Source organism: Aspergillus fijiensis (genome assembly GCF_003184825.1).
Source record: "Aspergillus fijiensis CBS 313.89 unplaced genomic scaffold BO72scaffold_12, whole genome shotgun sequence".
Classification (NCBI taxonomy): domain Eukaryota; kingdom Fungi; phylum Ascomycota; class Eurotiomycetes; order Eurotiales; family Aspergillaceae; genus Aspergillus; species Aspergillus fijiensis.
In genome coordinates this window covers 282,589-299,665 of record NW_024468988.1, presented here as the reverse complement: position 1 = coordinate 299,665, position 17,077 = coordinate 282,589, and the positions used below count along the sequence as shown (strand labels likewise).

Here is a 17,077-nt window from a genome sequence, read left to right as displayed (position 1 = left end):
CCTTTCCTTGAGCCTCTCTCTTCTCGACTCTCTCCCCACGAAGCCTATTTTTCACTCATTTCCAAGCACTTTTCTCCCCCCCCCCCCAAATCAATCTTCCTCGGCAACACTCATCAACCATCCTACAGAAACCATCATGGCATTGCAAAGTCTCTCTACACTCCAGCTCTTCCAGCTGGCTACCGTGGGGCTCATAATCTATGAGGCTAGCTGGATCATATACTGTCGATTCTTTCATCCTCTACACTCGATTCCCGGGCCTTCCTTAGCCTCAGTTAGCCGGATATGGATCGTCTATCATACTGCCACAGGGCGGATGGAGCACACTCAACGTGCCCTTCACAAAAGAGATATGGTGAGTTTCCTTGCTGTCCACCGGATGTGTCATCAACGAGCATCTGACTTCGACTCTAGGCTACATGGTTCGGATAGCACCCGACGAGGTGGCCTGCTCCGATCCACAGGCTATCAAGGTCATATATAGCACGAAACGAGACTATGCCAAGGTTAGAGCACAACAAAGCCAACATCCAGACTCCATCGTCTCGTGAACTAAGCTTCTGGGGGTATGGGGGGTGGTGTGTTACTGTACACCATGCAGAGCGAGTTCTACGACATCTGGGCGGCGCCGAATGAAGTCGGATACGCGGGCCATTTCGCCACCCGCGATGAGAAAGTCCACTCCAAGCGGCGGCGGATCGTCAATCAAGTCTACTCGATGAGCAGCATTCTGGAATCCGAGCCAGAAATCGATGACTGCACGCGAGTCTTCATCGAGGCCACGCGCACGTTTGCCCAGCAGAAGACTGCGGTCGATCTGGGCCCATGGCTGACCAAGTGCGTATCCCTCCCTCCTGGCAAGAGAGAATTGGGGGGAAGAAGTTGTTCCGCAGTGAGAGAGAGAGAGAGAGAGAGAACCTACTCATGTAAGAGTTTAGGTATGCCTTCGATGTGCTTGGAGAGCTTTTCTATGGTCGCATGTTTGGGATGATGCGGGAGAATCGTGACCTCCACGACATCGGGCGGGCGGTCGACGCGATGCTCCCGGCCTTTGCTGTCGGCGGCACCCTCCCCTCGTACCTCCAGCAAGCATTTCTCATCTCAACCTATCTCCTGTCAAATTCTCTCCGGGATGCGGTGACCGCCTCAAAGATGGTGGAGACCGTCTCGATCCAAGCGGTGGAGCAACGAATTCGCGAGCTCAAGGACAAGGACAACCAGTTGAACCGCAAACATGACATGCTCCGCAAGATGCTGGAGATCAGCGACGGGCCCCGCGGCCCAGCCCTCAACTTCACCCATAAGCATATCCATGTTGAATCGCACAGTTCTCTGTATAGTGCCCTGATCCCCTTCTTGTCCTCTCTCTCAAACTATTGATTTCTGTTTTCGGTCCCCCCGTGCAAAGCTGTTGAAATCTTCTATCCCGCTTCGTACCTAATCTCTTCTCTCACATTTTGCAATTCAGATTCGCCGGGGCCGACACCACCTCCATCGCCATGCTCAGTACCCTATACTACCTCATGCGGGACCCGCGCGTCTACACCAAGCTACAGCAAGAGATCGACTCCACCTTTGCCTCCGGCAGGATATCCGACCCCGTCTCTTACCAAGAGGCCACCACCCAGCTCCCTTACTTCCGGGCGTGCGTCGAGGAAGCGATGCGCCTGCACCCGGGCGTGGGGCTCACCGGGCCTCGGATTGTGCCGCGAGGCGGGGTGACCCTTGCCTCCGACGTCTATATCCCCGCCGGCTACCGCGTGGGCGTCAACGCCGCCGTGGTGCAGTACGACCGCGACGTGTTCGGGCCGGACGCGGACCAGTACAACCCGGACCGCTGGTTGGATCGAGACCCGGTGCCGATGGAGCGGGCGATGTTTGTTTTCGGGCATGGCGCGAGGACATGCATTGGGAAGAATGTGAGTGTTGGGCTAGTTTTTCTTTTCTTTTTTTTTTTTGGCCTGTTTTGTGGAGTTTTATGAGAATTGAAGGGAAGCCGGAGCCGGGCTGAACTGTAGATTGCAGATTGCTCTTTGCGAGATCTACAAGTTGCTACCGGTACTTCTGTGGAAGTTTCAAGTACGTCTGGTCGAGCCGGAAAAGGAGTGGACGACGAAGAATTTCTGGTTTAATAAGCCGGTAGGAGTCAGGGTTCTTTTTGAAGAGAGGAGGGGTCTTTCCTCCTTGCCTTGATGCCTACTCAGAGCTTGGGACCTTGAAATGCGCACGGGGGAGTGAAAGGCTTTTTTCTATTTCTTCACTCAGAGCAGATAATAGCTCTGAGGCGATAAGGCGCATGCAGATGGTAACGATAGTCTTTCTGAGCAATGAAGCTGGGGGGAGGCTGAGGGGCTGGCTGCAGCTCCGAGAACGCATAATGTTTCGTTAGATGGATGCAGCGCAAAACCCAAGTAACTCAACATATCCTGCCATAGTAGCACCCCTGTCCTGATCCTAAAACGTGACCCCATCGCGAACCGCGCCTCCCCCCCTCCCGGGGGCCCAGCCAACCGGCGCGCAAGCTCACGCAGCAGCCGCGTACCGTACCCCCATCCCATCCCTTGCCCCGGAACGCAGGGCGCGAGTAGAGGCTCGCGATGCGATGCCGTAGCCTAGGGAGGATTTCGTGGAGGTTACTGACCCAGTAGCGGTGCGGGGCGACGAGGGGCGCGGCGGGGGTGGGGGTGGGATACAGGTGGACCGGGGGCAAGGGTCTTAATAGTACGGAGCACTGGGCCTACGTTGTCACTTCCGTGCCGCCCCCACCGGCTAGTTATGCGTGGCGCAGACTTAATGGGGTGTACTATGGATTCTTAGTCTGTTATCGAAGCAGCGTGGGACAAGTGGACTGTGCTGCACTTAGTTCTACGAGGAGAATGGCGATCGGGTGCAGATGTAAGCCTGGGATGTAGTCGTGTGCCATTTCGGAATGTGTCTATGGACCGCGGTGTGCTAGCTAAGCAGCCCACTGGACTTGAGATTAAGTAGGAGGATTGATTGATCGCTGAGGACAACGGTCCGTAAGCAGGGCTAGCTAGACAATTCACAAGAGGTGGCCGGACAGAGGGAAAGAGTCAAGTCTAGAAGGATAAATATGGGCCCGTCACCCCCGAACTTTCCGGTAACTGGGCGGACTCCAGGACCGCATGATCAGTTTCCCGGCCCAGACAGGCACGACCGCCACGGCGACAACAGCGACGACGCGCCAGAGCCAATCCAGGGTGATGATGTACGCGAGATCGAAGTAGTCGCCCAGGAAGGGGACGCTCGCGGCGTAGACCAGGGCGGTGCCGATGATCGAGAAAATCATGAAAGGGTGCCACGTGGTGATGGCGATGGCAACCATCAGAAGTTCGTTGATGACCAGCGCGGTGAACGAGACGCTGATGAGACGAGGGCCCGTGATCGTGTCGAGGAGGATCTGGGACAAGCCCTGAATCACCGCCCCTTGAAAGACGGATACAAAGACCCAGGTGAAAAAGGAGCGGTAGCTGAGGCTGCGCCCCGTTTTGAGTTCTTTATATAATTCCGGGTAGAGGTTGGCCAGTTCTTCATCGACATCCCGGTCGAAGACGAGTGAGAAAACTGGCCCGCTGGTGTAGATCGTCGCATACCCCACCATGAGCCAGTTGATAAAGAGACCCTTGGGATCGAAATGGCTGGCGATGCTATACATGGTCTGGCAGGCGCTGATGATGATCCCACGGTGCATGATGAACTGCGCCAGCTTGGCGGATCGTTTATACGAGTTGCGCCCGTGCCAGACCAGAAGCTTAGTGAGGTGGTGGAACTGCGTGATGCTGAAATCCGCAGCAAGAGAGGCCTGTCGGCCTTCTTTGCCCACGATACCAATACCCACATCCGCAGCTTGGATCATGGAGACATCGTTACCACCGTCACCAATGCAGCAGACACGCTTCTTGGTGTGGTGGCGGATGAGGTCGGCGACTTCAGCCTTCTGAGTCGGAGAGCAGCGGCAAGCAATAACGGCGGGAAGGAGCACGGCGACAGAAATGAAGGATGAGCGGAACTGACTCAGCATGAGAGCAAGGGACTCGCCGTCAATGAGGAGGCAACAGTCGGTCTTGTTGCGCAGGAAATCCAGGGCTTCTTGAGCCGTAGACTTATCTTTGACCTTGGCGACAGTGTGGATATACTGTCCACGAGCGACTAATTTGGCGGAAATCGCGACGCAGCGTGCGGTTTCGACCTTGTCTCCTGTCAACATCCAGATCTTCACTCCAGCGTTGCGGAGAAGCTCCAAGGAGGGCTTGACGTCCCTCTGGAGACGGTCCTCCACACCAGTCACCCCGAGAAGCTCTAGATCCCGTTCCAGGTACTCGCCAATCACCTTGGCCATACCTGCATCTCTCCCTTGTAGGGCGAGCGACGCTTGTCTGTACTTTGCAGTGAACTCTGCGTACTGTTGCTCGGACAATCGCCTCCTTCCCACCACCAAAGTCCGCAGGCCCTCACGAGCCATATTGGCGGTTTCTTCATCAAGCCAATCGTTAGCAGCGACAATCGTGGTCATGACGGTGTCTGCACCCTTCTGATAGAACCAGATCTCGTTTTCGTTCTTGGATGAGTCCAAAATGCTTTCATCGGTCTCGAATTGAACGATGATCCCCATCCGCTTGCTTTCGGACGTAAACGGAAACAATTCGAGAATCCGAGCACGCACAACAACGTTGCCGGTGTGAGTAGACTCAAGAACCATGGTCTGTCGATCGCGGTAGGCCAGTTTCAGACCGACATCCTCCGTGTACCGAACAATGGCAATCTCGTCGGGCGACGATGCCTGGTAATTAGTAACCTGGACACCATCCTCTTCGTCGGTAGTGGGGGTAACATTGTGGCAAAGCGCAAGAGCTAGGACGATATCTCGAACGCGCGAGCCTATCTCCCTTCGTGTGCGGGGTGCCGCCCCGGAGCCCGCTTGCGTTCCGAACACGGCTGATGGCGTGGTGAGGGAGTCTCCTGAGAAACTTTGCTTGATGTAAGAAGTCACCTCCTCCATCGCTTCATTGGCGTAAGACACGGTGCCCACATGGATTTTCTTGAGCTCCATTTCTGGATAGAGTCAGTAATCTGTCTCTTGTCATAGCAAAAGGTGACATACCATTTTGCGTCAGGGTACCTGTCTTGTCGGAAAGGAGGTATTCGATTCTACCCAGGTCTTCGGGGATGGTGCTTGTCCTCACGACCGTCCCAGGAATATCCTTGTCCTTTTCAATGAATCGGCCATAAACCGACTTCGCCATGTCCAGGTTGACCCGCAAACTCATCGGGATGATCGTCGAGAACAAGATCAGATAAATCATGATAGCGACATACCAGACCTTGTCATTGGTCGGTTGAAACCCTTCCAGCGCAACTAGAACTATTGAAAGGGCAAGTGTCAAAATACACAGAATCTTAGTCAAGTTGTTGATCTCATATTCCAGTAGTCCAACCTTCGATCGTGACGGAGAGGTTGACAGCGCAGCGCGCGTTTGCGACCCCGTATAGATGATAGCAGCGTAAGTAATGCTATTAGATGCAAGAACGGTATTGGCCCATGCGGTGTTGTCAATCGTCAAAGGGGCGGAGTTTGGCTGGGACTCTTGATCGTTCTGGTCTCGCTCGTGGTTGGATTTGTCCACGTGCGGGTCGTAAGAAGAGGATCCTAGCTCGATGGTACCGACAAACTCGTTAACCCGCCTATCTGGTGCGCTTGCAGTGATCTTGAGTCGGGTAAAGTTGCGAAGGGCCAGACTTTGAGACAGTGGGGAAGGCAGGCGTAACTTCCAATCTGTTTCTCCATCTAGTTGATCCGTACGTATAAAGGTGTCACAGGCCGAGGAATTGTTGGCTTCACTTGTCACGTCGCTTGTGCTGGGTTCATCTCCATGGTCGTCCAGAATCAAGTTCGAAGGTCGTTCCACGGCGGAACTTTGGCGAGCAGCAGTGTCATTAGAGAGACTCTGGAGAATCACTACGTCTGCAGGCAGGCGTTGATTCTTGCGAACCTTTAGGACATCGCCGACTTTCAGGTCCCTTGATCTCTTCGTCACTTCTAGAACACCTGCCGGCCCACTAAAGCTCAAGATGGTGAACTCCTCCGCATTCGCTTCGGCATCTCTGCGCCGGCGACCAATATCATCCAAAGCTTCCTTACCGAGCGAGATGGAAACGACAAAGGCGAGAGGTGCGATATACGAAGACATGTAACCGATTCGGAGCACAGGCAGGATTTGTGACAAGGCGACGAGGAGGAAATATATGTTGAAAAAGAAAGAGAATTCGTTGTAAAGGGTACGGGGCAGAAAGCTCCAGGGAGTGTATTTGGCGTTCGATACGATGTTTGGTGGGTATTTTAACCGCTGCGTTTGCCCGACGAACACATCGCGCGGGGGCTTGGTCTCGGTCGGATTCAGATCCTCTGCTGCTGGAGGGTGAGAGGAGCCGAACCAAGCGCCTGCAGCCTTGAGACCTGGAATCCATCGCCGTGGGCCCTTCTGCGACAACCGCTCCACATCCCTGAGAGAGCGAGCAGAGCTACGCCGGCGTGCGTGAAGCAGAGGGGCATCATCGTCGGTGTATGTGCGCGAACTGGCGTGCGACCTTCGGAGTCCGTCGTCATCGCGGTCTTGGTCCTCGAGCAATCCCTCTGTATCCTCCAACCGTCCATGCGTTCCAGAAGTGGTTCGCTTCCACCGGTTCCCAACTCCGACACGGAGGTTCCGCAGCGCTATGCCCGGACCACGACTCCTTTGCTGATTTTCTTCTTCCCTCGATAAACGATGTGCGCCATAAAGATGTGTCGTGCTTGGGTCGAGCTCCTCTAGGTCGAGATCGTCATCCGAACCAGAATCGCCTGCGATGGTGGACCGGCCGTAAGAATGGGGATACTCGGATAATGAGGGCATGACAGGCGAGACAGGGAAAGATTAATGGTGGCGTTCCATGCGAGAAAAGGGTTCCAGAAGCTGCTGTGAATTCAATAGTGTTCTCATGTCACAGTAGATCGCATGCAGGTTGAACCGAACAAAGCATCGCTGTTGTCGGGGTTTGGAGGAGGGGGGCGGGCTGTGTAGGTTGTGGCCGCGATTGCGACTGCGGATGCGGATGCGGATGCGCGCCAAATGTGGATAGGGTGGACGCAATTGCGAAAGCGAATTTAGGGTGGTCGGGGAGATTATTTCAGTGCTTTAGCCCACTCCTGAGATCGCCCCAGTTGACCATCGGGTGAAAGAACGGTTCTTGGGGGCTAGCTTAAACAATTATGGTGGCCTAAAGAGTCGAGAGGCTGTGATGGCAGGCGGAGAGCGGCCCGATCACATGACGACATGCCGAGTCGCCGACTCCACGCGCGGGTGTGGCTTATCAACCAAATGTTGCAGCATCCATGTCATTCAGTTTCCACTTCAACTTTCTTTGGCTTCATTTGTGTGCAATGGGAACCATACAGTCCTATATCTGTAAGTTACACAAGGAAAATCTCTGGTATAACCATTATTGTGGTATGATCACGGGCAATGTTGTCATTTTACGCCTGTAGGTGTATAGTCCCCTATCTTCTCCACTGCTCGTACTCGTAAGAAAGGGCATCTATTGAAAAGATATAGGTATATTGTCAATCATGTACCTCTCCAACTCATTATTGCATAGGATTGTGGGCAGTTTTGGACTTGTCTATAGCTGCTGCAAGCCCAATACCCAAGTGATAACTCACCAAATGCAAGCTTTCTCGCAAGCCTCGCTCCCACCTGCTCTGGTAAGGAGACTACATAAATGCGTAGTTACCACTTTTCCCGGAAGAAGCTCCAAAACATACAATTATTTATGTAGCCTTTCAAAGGTAAATACAAAACATTGAGACTGTAGAAAGTAAAGCCAGAGCTGCACACGTACTTCGCCTTCGTATTGTGTATATATGCCTGTCCGTTTATAGTTGTCCTTGGTATTACACAGACTTACTACTACGAAAGTAGTGCATCACTGGTCGCAGCGTAGCATAAACAGCATAAGAGCACGTGAACCCAAGAAACAGGTTAGGTGGCACTTCCGCGCGGCAGAACAATGTTCCGCCCCGGATGACGGGCGCGTTCCCAAGGACGGAGGTTCAATTGCTATCATCATAAGCAATCCAGAACGGCCGCAGCTCCGGACGGGACTCGAGAAAGGACTACGCAGCCACCTGAACATGCAGTCATGACTCCATTGTCTCCTTATCTTTTGTAATGTCTATGCAACTGCATAGCTCTCTTTCTTATTTTCTTTCTTCTCCCCGATTCATGTTCCATGCCGCTCAATATCTGACGACCCTTATCATACTAATCTGCTTGTCAGCCATCGAGGTATGTCCACACCCCCTGGCATTGGGAAGACTGAAGACAGGGACTCATGTCCATTTTTGACTTTCAAGTCTTTGAGAATTAGCGAAATCCAACATGGCACACACAAATTCAGCGGCCGTGTGGAATCCGGCTTTCAGGTCAGAAGACGATGTCCCTCGTGTGACGACACCCACCGAACTCGAGATCAACACCGCGATCGAAGCCACTAGCATCCCTCTTGGCTCGCCAATGGAAACTCCTCACGATGTGTCTTTTGGTGACGTACTTTCTTCGCCATCGAACTATGCCAACAATACACAAGAAGCAACTGCGCCCGATGTGGGCGTTCCCGAGTCTCCCGCGAACCGCGAACAAGCGCCAGCTCAGGACGAAGTGGTCGCAGAGCCACAGGTACACGACACATTTGAAGGACTGTCAACGGCTGATAAGGAGATTATCGAACCGTCGGAGGAGCCAATCAGTATGCACGGAGACACAGTGGAGAACCCTACCGGGGAACATGTCGGAGGCGCAGAAACAATGCCGAATTGGGAGGAAGAGGCGCAGAAACCTGCGGAAATCGTCAGTGACTTGGTAGAGTCAGGCAATATCACTCCCACCGGTCCCACCGGTACATTCCGGGGAGACGAGCTCCCGAATCCCAATGGAGAGATCCAGAGCAGCCACGATCTCTGGGGAAGCCCTGCTCAGGAGGAACAAGACGGCGATGATTTCTTCAATCAGCTCAAGACGCAAACAAAGCCCATATACTTCTCGCCCGAAACAGAGACGAGATTTGAGGAAGGCGTTCCGTTGCTGAATAGGGGCATTGATTCTCTAATTGAGCCTCCAGAGACGGTGGAAAGCCGAATCAATAACGTATTCAAGGCTGACGGAGATGAGGAAGATGATTTTTTCAAATCCGTGCCAGACTCAGCTTCTGAGCCAAGTCCTGAAGTTCATCTCACTCGAAAGAGCACGTCTCAAGTGTTGGATTCACTGGGTGTATCGGAGGAGCCAACGAACAATGCTGAGGAGCCGAGCGAGCAGGACCCTGACAGTGCTCCGGCTGCAGTGGGCTTAGAAGCGTCTCCAGTTGAGATTCCTGATCCAAGCGAGCAGGAACTTGAGAGCGCTTTGGCAGCAGCCGGTTCGCGCGTTCCAGTCGATACTGTTGATCCAAGTGAGCAGGAGTTTGAGAATGCTTTGGCAGCAGCCGGCTCGCAGGCTCCGGTGGATACTGTTGATCCTAGCGAGCAGGAGTTCGAGAGTGCTCTGGTAGCAGCCGGCTCGCAGGCTCCAGTTGATGCTGTTGATACTAGCGAGCAGGAGTTCGAGAGTGCTTTGGCAGCAGCCAGCTCTCAATTCCCAGTCAGCGCTGCCGATCCAAGCGAGCAGGAATTCGAGAGCGCTTTGGCTGTAGCTGGCTCCCCATTCCCTGCCAATCCCGCTGATCCGAATGAGGATGAATTTGAGAAGGCATTGGCTGCAGCAGGCTCACAGGACAAGATGAAAAAGAACTCGTCCGACGATAATCTGGCAGCGCGCTGGCAGGCAGAGCTCTCCGATGAAGACGCCGACGGTTTACCGTCGGAAGAAGACCTCGCAGCCCGATGGCAAGCAGAGCTGGACGACGATGATGACCTGCTTTTTGAAGACGAATCTGCTGGAGGAACTAAGCAGCCAAGTTTCGAAGAATTACTTGGGAACCCTGCTCCGGTTGCTCAAGCGGGGCCCAGTCCCCTTGCCCCACCAAACAACTCGGTCCGACCCAGAGCGCAGGAAAGGTCTTATGTCCCACACCAGCCATCAACATCGGATCTGCTCCAGGGAATCCCCGCAATGAGCCCCGGGGCTGGCTATTTTGCTCAACCACCCCGCCCGACTGAAGGAACAAAGAAAGCCGAGAGTTTCGCCGAACGTGCCAAGGAGGGTTATAGGTCACCTTATGATCTTCCTGAGGACCTTACGCGCCCTCGTCGACCGGTCATTACCAACAGAGCAGTCGTCTCGCAAACGGGCGTCCCGCCGCCGCCGCCGCGAAGCAACAGCCTTCCAGTACCTCCTCCGAAGGCGCCGGGTTCGGCATCTTCCATGCCCACACCTCCGGTTGGCGCGACATCGACTGCTACTGCACCTGCACCAAAGAACTTTTTTGAGGAACTTCCTTTACCGCCGCCTCGCGCACCTTCTCGGCCGGCAAGCACGGGCCGATACACACCTGCTCCCAATGCGGTGCCAGCAGCGCCATCGTACTCAGCGCCTCCGCCACCGGTTAATCCGTATGCTAGCGCTATCCCCGCTCCTCAGCCGACTGTCGACTCGCAGCCCCAGCCTCAATTACAACAACCTGAAAGAATAGACCCCTATGCGAGTTTGTTAAGCCCAAGCGCTCCTGGCGGCGCCGCTGCAGCTCCTGGTGCATCGAGATATTCGCCGAAGCCACCGAATTTGCAGAATGGAATCAAGCCACCAGTCTCCCCGAGATACTCTCCAGCTCCCCCACCATCTGGTGCTCCCCCGCCTCCTCGCAACCGCTATGCCTCTCAGGCTCCTAGCCACCCTGGTCAAGCTGTCACCCTTCCATTCCAACCCCGTACATCAAGCCCTCTGGCTCATCATGAGAAGGTCTCCTATCGTCCTCAGGAAGAGTTGGAAAAGCGACCGTCCTTAGATTATTCGGCACTCCCTCCTACCATCGACGTGCAATCTCATCCCGAGTCTGCCGTCAACCCGCTGTTCACACCTGGCGAAACTGCTATTGAAGCCACAATTACCGGTGTTGATCTAAGCGAAGAGAAAGCAAGCATGCAGCCGGTGTCTCCCCCGAGAAATCAGTATGCTCCGCCCGAATATGTTAACGAATTTGCTCAACGCATTACCCCAGCCGGCCAAGTCAACGCCCCGCCAGTCCCTGCGCCCGTTGTTGATGAGCCCCCCTTCATGCCTCCGCGTAGATCAATGACACAATCACCGGGCCAGCAAACCCTTGGCCCTCGATTATCTGTGCCATCAGTCGACCCTTTACAAAGACCTGCCTCAGCTCATGGCTCTGGCTCACCTACCAAATCCGTGAATCCTTACGCACCAGTCCAAGGTTCGATACATAACCGTGCCGCCTCTCAGCAATTGGACTTCATTCCTCCAACGGATGATCAGCAGTATGACCCTCTCGAACGCTGGAAGGGGGCGCCCATAGTCAAATTCGGCTTTGGTGGCACTGTTTTATCGTGTTTCCCCCAGCATATTCCTCGATATGCTGCTGGGCAAATGGCCCCTAGAATAAAACCAAGTCCTGGAGAGGTGAAAACATGCCAGCTCAACGACTGGATCCCGCCCCCGGAAAGCATTGTCCGCCACCCAGGTCCCCTCAAGTCCAAATCCAAGAAGAAGGATCTGCTTGCTTGGCTCTCAAGCAAGATAGCCGCATTCGAGAATGAAGGTATCCCAGAGAGTGCTCGACTCTTTCCTGATGGCCATAAGCGCTACGACGAGAAGGTTCTATTGTGGAAAGTTGTTCGCGCCATGGTTGAACATGATGGTACCCTCGAAGGCTCACCTGAGGTCCAGAAGTCCCTGCGCAGTATCATTCTCCCTCATCTACAAAGCAACGAGACAGACGACAGCTACGACACAGGCTTCCAGCCTATCAACAGTTCTCAGCCCGCCGATGCGCCTTCTCGCCCGGATGCAGCCAATCCTCAAGCTATTGGCACCCTCCGTAACAATCTTCTATTTGGGGAGCGCGAAAAGGCCGTCTGGGCGGCAGTGGATAGTCGCTTGTGGGGTCACGCGATGCTTTTAGCGTCGACTATGGATCGTTCGGTCTGGAAGCAGGTCGTTCAAGAATTCGTCAGACGTGAAGTCAGATCGACTTCCGGAAGCACCGAATCCTTGGCGGCTCTGTACGAGATTTTTGCCGGCAACGTCGAGGAGAGCGTTGATGAGCTGGTGCCGCCATCAGCAAGGGCTGGCTTGCAAATGGTCAGTAAAGTGGACGGACATGGGTCTGCCAGAAACGCGCTCGAAGGTCTGGAAAGTTGGCGCGAGACACTCGGCCTCGTACTAAGCAACCGCAGTGCGGAAGACCACCAAGCTCTCCTGGCCCTTGGACGGCTGCTCTCGAGCTACGGCCGCGTAGAGGCTGCGCACATTTGCTTTCTTTTCTCACGCGCTGCAGTGTTCGGCGGTGTCGATGATCCTCAAACGAGTATTGTCCTCTTAGGAGCTGATCATCAGCGATCTTCCACCTCTGCGCTGCAGGACGAAGACTGTATATTGCTCACCGAGGCCTATGACTATGCCAATTCCGTCCTCTCGGCCTCTCCGAAGCCACCGCTCTGTCATCTCTTGGCTTACAAGTTGGTCTATGCTTGGTGTCTCGCCGATCGTGGCCAAAAGACAGAAGCTCAGCAGTACTGTGATACCATTGCAGCAACCGTGAAAGCGACGACCAAGTCCTCGCCCTATCATAACCAGCAGCTGTACTATGGAGTTGACGAGCTTTCAGCAAGGTTGAAGCAGTCGACTAGCGACGGTGGCTCGTCATGGATTTCAAGGCCCAGCATGGAGAAGGTTTCTGGCTCAATGTGGGCCAAGTTCAATAGCTTCGTTGCCGGCGAAGACAACAATGCCACATCTACCGATCCTGCGAAGGGTGGTGAGGCAGATATAGGTCCATTTGCTAAATTAGCTGGCACGCCTACTGTGAGTCGCTCGCCTTCCGTGTCAGACATCTACGGAGGGCAACCGAGTCATGGCGCTGCTCCTTCACGTTATTTACCAAACAACCAATACGCCCCTACCTCCTCACCCGAGCAATTCCGCGGTAGATCGTCTCTTGACTCTCAGAGATCGTCTTCTTACAATTTTGGTCTTGCACAGCGACGGGGCTCGCAGGACCCTTCGACACCGGTTGACAATGGCCCATACCAAGGGGGAATGTTCTATAACTCTCCGCCATCAAACGCAGGCTATCAGCAAACACCTCCTCAAACTTCATATATGCCCCTGGCACCGGTCGAGGAAGATTTAGTCTCTCAGCCCCAGGCTAAGGCTCCGTTTGCTCCAGGACCTGGGTCCCCTAATATGGTCTCGCCCTACCAACCTCCTGGATATGGATCCTTTGGCCAGCTGCTCCATGAGACTCCTTCCGCCGTCTCTCAGGCAGATGAGGGTGGCTATATGCCTCCTATGGGCGGTGGCGGCTATGAGCCTCCCGCAGAGTCCAACGCCGCACCCGAGTCGGCAAATCCCGAGGAACAAGAAAATGAAGAGCCGGCTAAGAAAAAGAAGTCTTTCATGGATGACGATGATGACGATGATCTAGCTGCTCGAGCCGCTGCAGTTCAGAAAGCGGAGAAGGCACGCAAGGACCGAGAAGCAGATGAAGCCTTTCGAAAGGTCGCAGAGGCCGATGGTAAGTGACAATACAGCTCGATATCTCTTTTCCTTCGCCAAACTAACATTGTTGACATAGCCAAACGAGGTGCTCCCGCTAAAAAGGGATGGTTTGGTGGCTGGTTTGGTGGGAAGAAAGAAGGCGAGAATCCCGGCGGTGGCCCGATTCGAGCCAAGCTTGGCGAAGAGAGTTCCTTCTACTACGATACCGAGTTGAAGAAATGGGTCAACAAGAAAGATCCGAATAGCGCAACTGCAGCCCGTGCCACGCCGCCACCCCCACGTGGATCCGGGCCTCCCAGCCGGACGGCCAGCGGCAGCAGTGGTGCGCCGCCACCACCTGCGACAACTGCATCTCCGATGCTGTCCGGGGCCGGTAGCCGCCCTACATCTGCTGCAGGTGCCCCTCCTCCGCCCCTTTCCGGCAGCCCCGCCCCGCCATCCGCTCTAGGCGCTGCGCCTCCAATCCCACGGTCCATCTCGACGGGCGCCGCACTACCCACACCACCGAGCGCTGGTCTCGCCGCGCCTCCCCGGCCGGCGACGTCGTTGAGCAATGCCAGCTCCATCGATGACCTCCTCGGAGCGCCGCAGGCACGCAAAGGCCCTGCCGCTAAGGGCAAGAAGAAGGGACGTTATGTCGATGTCATGGCAAAATGATCGACCTACCCCTTCTTCCTCCCATTCCACTCGGCATGCGGACCTTAGTGGCCTATATATTGTACCCCTAATACCTCTTTTTTTTATATTTTCCTATAATGTCTAACGATTCCTCTTTGTTGGAACCCCCAGTTTAATATTACATGTCATCGGGAGCGTGTCCTGGCTTTGTCAGGGATAGTTCATCGGTTTGATTTGACGTTCGCTCAGCAAACAGCGTTGCATGCCGTCGAAACTTACTCTTTTCAAAATGGGGCTTTCCATTCTTGGCCCGGCGGCCCATCCTTTGCATGACTGGTTGATTTTCGTGTATATTACATGTGTGCACATATTGAATTTCCGTTTTTTTTTTTACTATGAGGATGTCCAATTCATCGCTTCACCTTAGCTAGGCGTATTGAGGATGATGGTTGTTCTGAGTATATGCCTAGCATTTCTCCGTGAGATGTTTGTTGCTGACAATGCACCATGGATTCTAGCATGGGATTTGGAAATTGTGCACTCTAATCGACCGATCTATATGCGTAGGGAACAAGGGTAGGCTTTATAGTACAGAGCAGGTATAACTAGGGAGTGATATTAAGATTTTAGGAGATTCGTGAAGCAACAATGTCGTGAGATAGATAGATCCGTGCGTGCCCGGATAATGGGAAAATCAAGCCGCATATGAATTGATGTAGTACTAGAGGCGATATGAATGATTAGCGACGTGTAAGTGCCAGTAGCTGTCTGGTTTTCAGCATCCTTACCGTCAGACACGAGTCCTCTTCATTGAATGTCCCAGGAAGGTAGACGTAGAGAATCAAGGCCGTCTCGTGAACGAAAGCTGGCACACAGAACCATTAGCACAGCCTCTCTTGTGGTACTAATGGGAGAGGGAGTCCGGGAAGCTACGTTCGACCATAAAATCCCGAATAGAAGGGGAAAGAAAGAAAAAAAAAGGGGAAAGGGGGAGGGGGTGAACGCACAAGCAACCACCCTTGGACTCAACCTCCCCACACTCAACACTTTCCCCCAGTCGCGCCCATCGATCCGCACACGCGCCCACCCGGCCTCGTCATCCCCGGGCACCGCGCGCATCCGCTCACTCGGCAACCGCTCGATCTCACCCTGGGACAGCTGGCCCGGGTCCAGCGAGGGGTTGACGAGGTCGGTCCACACGCTCGAGATGCGCAGGGCGTCCGTGGCGATCGCCAGCCGGAGGGCGCCGTGCATGTTGGCGGACAGCTCGAGTTTCGGGGCGGCGGCCGACGCGCCCGTCGCGGTGGGTTTCGTGGCGGCATCCGCCGCGGACGCAAACCCATGGCCCGGGGAGGCGAGCTTGGTGAACCGCTCGGAGATGCTCTTCAGTTGGCCGAGGCTCGGGAGGATGATGTGCACGTCTGGGTCGCGGCAGCGGGGTTCGTGGAGGCCCTCGACGGCGGACTCGTGGAAGACCTTCACGGGGATTTCTTGCGTGATCACGGTTTCGCGTTCGCGGCCGGGGCGGGAGGGCCCGTTGGGGGTGTCTGTCGTGGATGATGACGGCGGGGGCGCATGGGCCGGCCCGTTGGTGATAGTCGGAGGGTCATTGCTGCTGCTACTACTACCGCTGCCCGGACCAGTTCCGGTTCCGGTTCCAGGTGCGGTGGTGATGATGCCCAGTGCGTTGGACCCGGGCGCCCAGGATAGCGTGCGGATGGTCAGTGCCAGGAGCGGGATGCGGCCCTTCTGGGTGAGGCGGAGTTGGGCGGATTTGGCGTCGACGGCGGAGCGGAGCGCCCGGTGCAGGGCGCCGATCGGCACTTCTAGGTTGATGATTCCGCCTGAGTTGGATTCGAGGATGTAGCTTGATTCGTCGAAGATGGCGTCCTGGAGAGGTCCTTGTCAGTTTGGTTGTGTTCTGGAGATGAGATGAGTTTGAAAATAGCAACGGCTCGATTTGGTGGTGGGTGGTTAGTGAGTGGTGGTTGCTTGGTTGCTTGGTTCGGGGCGTACAATTGGTAATTGTGCCCATACTTGGGTGCCTTGGTCGGGGATAATGGTGAAGCGGATGTTGCCTGGCTCGAGGCGCATCCAGCAGGTCTTGCCCAGCGATGAGAGGGAGGCGGTTAGCTCTGTTGGAGTTGGTACGTGGTGTTAGTTATGTGGACTCGGTCATTGCGAACAGTGACCTGGTGGTTTGGTTGGTCTAGGCCTTCAGAGCTTCAAGGAAGGCTACCACCCGGAACGCCAAAACGCGGTAGATGGAGCAGCACGCGACAAGAGGCAATAAACGTACTGGAGAAAGTCTCCGCATTGGTGAGTTTAGTTCGGAAACGCATGGTGAAATATCTATTGCATGTTTGGGAAAAGCAGGTGGGTTTATTGTGTAGGCACACCAACAATTGATGTTGATGTTGATGTTGATGTTGAGCGCAAGGTAGTGGATGAATGCGATGATGTTATGGTGGTTGGTTGAGCTCGGCCGGCCGGTGTGGGGGATCCGCGAGGAGCAAACAGCGCAAATCCAACGGACCATCTATTGTTAGCATCCAGTATCTACGGAGTAGTTCACAATCTCATTCTCCCCACGCCTTCTGAAACATGTCACAGACTTCCCTCAATCAACGTGTCGCTTTCTACTTGGTCATTGCTTAATAGAAATAGATTCGATGGCTATTTCGCCTAACACAGCGGCGACCGCCACTTACTTCGATCCTTCTAGACAGTTGTTC

General features: G+C 54.5%; 5 protein-coding genes across 5 annotated transcripts; 3 read left to right on the top strand and 2 right to left on the bottom strand.

The window, feature by feature from the left end:
- Positions 1-136: 136 nt before the first annotated feature.
- Positions 137-2,338, top strand: BO72DRAFT_424453 (cytochrome P450; the record flags this gene model as incomplete). The annotated part of the gene is made up of 6 exons (XM_040942875.1): positions 137-359; positions 415-506; positions 602-837; positions 939-1,334; positions 1,469-1,919; positions 2,026-2,338. 6 exons carry the CDS (start codon positions 137-139, stop codon positions 2,191-2,193), a joined length of 1,566 nt encoding a protein of 521 aa, XP_040803659.1. The 3' UTR covers positions 2,194-2,338.
- Positions 2,339-2,901: 563 nt separating this feature from the next.
- BO72DRAFT_525834 (aminophospholipid-translocating P4-type ATPase NEO1) lies at positions 2,902-7,243 on the bottom strand. The gene is made up of 2 exons (XM_040949986.1): positions 5,123-7,243; positions 2,902-5,073 (listed from the first exon to the last, which is right to left on the bottom strand). Exons 1-2 carry the CDS (start codon positions 6,909-6,911, stop codon positions 3,104-3,106), a joined length of 3,759 nt encoding a protein of 1,252 aa, XP_040803658.1. The 5' UTR covers positions 6,912-7,243; the 3' UTR covers positions 2,902-3,103.
- An 893-nt stretch (positions 7,244-8,136) lies between these two features.
- sec16 (COPII coat assembly protein SEC16) lies at positions 8,137-14,839 on the top strand. Its single transcript, XM_040944182.1, has 3 exons — positions 8,137-8,342; positions 8,411-13,740; positions 13,801-14,839. The coding sequence occupies exons 2-3, from the start codon at positions 8,436-8,438 to the stop codon at positions 14,379-14,381; spliced, it is 5,886 nt and encodes a 1,961-aa protein (XP_040803657.1). The 5' UTR covers positions 8,137-8,342; positions 8,411-8,435; the 3' UTR covers positions 14,382-14,839.
- Positions 14,840-14,866: 27 nt separating this feature from the next.
- BO72DRAFT_445963 (checkpoint protein HUS1 family protein) lies at positions 14,867-16,745 on the bottom strand. Its single transcript, XM_040944181.1, has 4 exons — positions 16,359-16,745; positions 15,350-16,232; positions 15,131-15,207; positions 14,867-15,063 (listed from the first exon to the last, which is right to left on the bottom strand). The coding sequence occupies exons 1-4, from the start codon at positions 16,434-16,436 to the stop codon at positions 15,037-15,039; spliced, it is 1,065 nt and encodes a 354-aa protein (XP_040803656.1). The 5' UTR covers positions 16,437-16,745; the 3' UTR covers positions 14,867-15,036.
- BO72DRAFT_33824 (uncharacterized protein) lies at positions 16,358-16,799 on the top strand. The gene has a single exon (XM_040940575.1). It carries the CDS (start codon positions 16,506-16,508, stop codon positions 16,749-16,751), a length of 246 nt encoding a protein of 81 aa, XP_040803655.1. The 5' UTR covers positions 16,358-16,505; the 3' UTR covers positions 16,752-16,799.
- Positions 16,800-17,077: the final 278 nt, after the last annotated feature.

Bases quoted from the DNA above. Each gene is read 5' to 3' on its own strand.
- BO72DRAFT_445963 (XM_040944181.1), bottom strand. From the start codon at position 16,436: ATGCGCCTCGAGCCAGGCAACATCCGCTTCACCATTATCCCCGACCAA. The intron at 15,208-15,349 runs GTGCGTTCACCC...TCTGTGTGCCAG, and splicing joins GAGTCCAAGGGTGGTTGCTT to CTTTCGTTCACGAGACGGCC. The intron at 15,064-15,130 runs GTAAGGATGCTG...TATCGCCTCTAG, and splicing joins AAGAGGACTCGTGTCTGACG to TACTACATCAATTCATATGC.
- BO72DRAFT_33824 (XM_040940575.1), top strand. From the start codon at position 16,506: ATGTGGACTCGGTCATTGCGAACAGTGACCTGGTGGTTTGGTTGGTCT.
- BO72DRAFT_525834 (XM_040949986.1), bottom strand. From the start codon at position 6,911: ATGCCCTCATTATCCGAGTATCCCCATTCTTACGGCCGGTCCACCATC. The intron at 5,074-5,122 runs GTATGTCACCTT...GACTCTATCCAG, and splicing joins AGGTACCCTGACGCAAAATG to AAATGGAGCTCAAGAAAATC.
- sec16 (XM_040944182.1), top strand. From the start codon at position 8,436: ATGGCACACACAAATTCAGCGGCCGTGTGGAATCCGGCTTTCAGGTCA. The intron at 13,741-13,800 runs GTAAGTGACAAT...TTGTTGACATAG, and splicing joins AAAGGTCGCAGAGGCCGATG to CCAAACGAGGTGCTCCCGCT.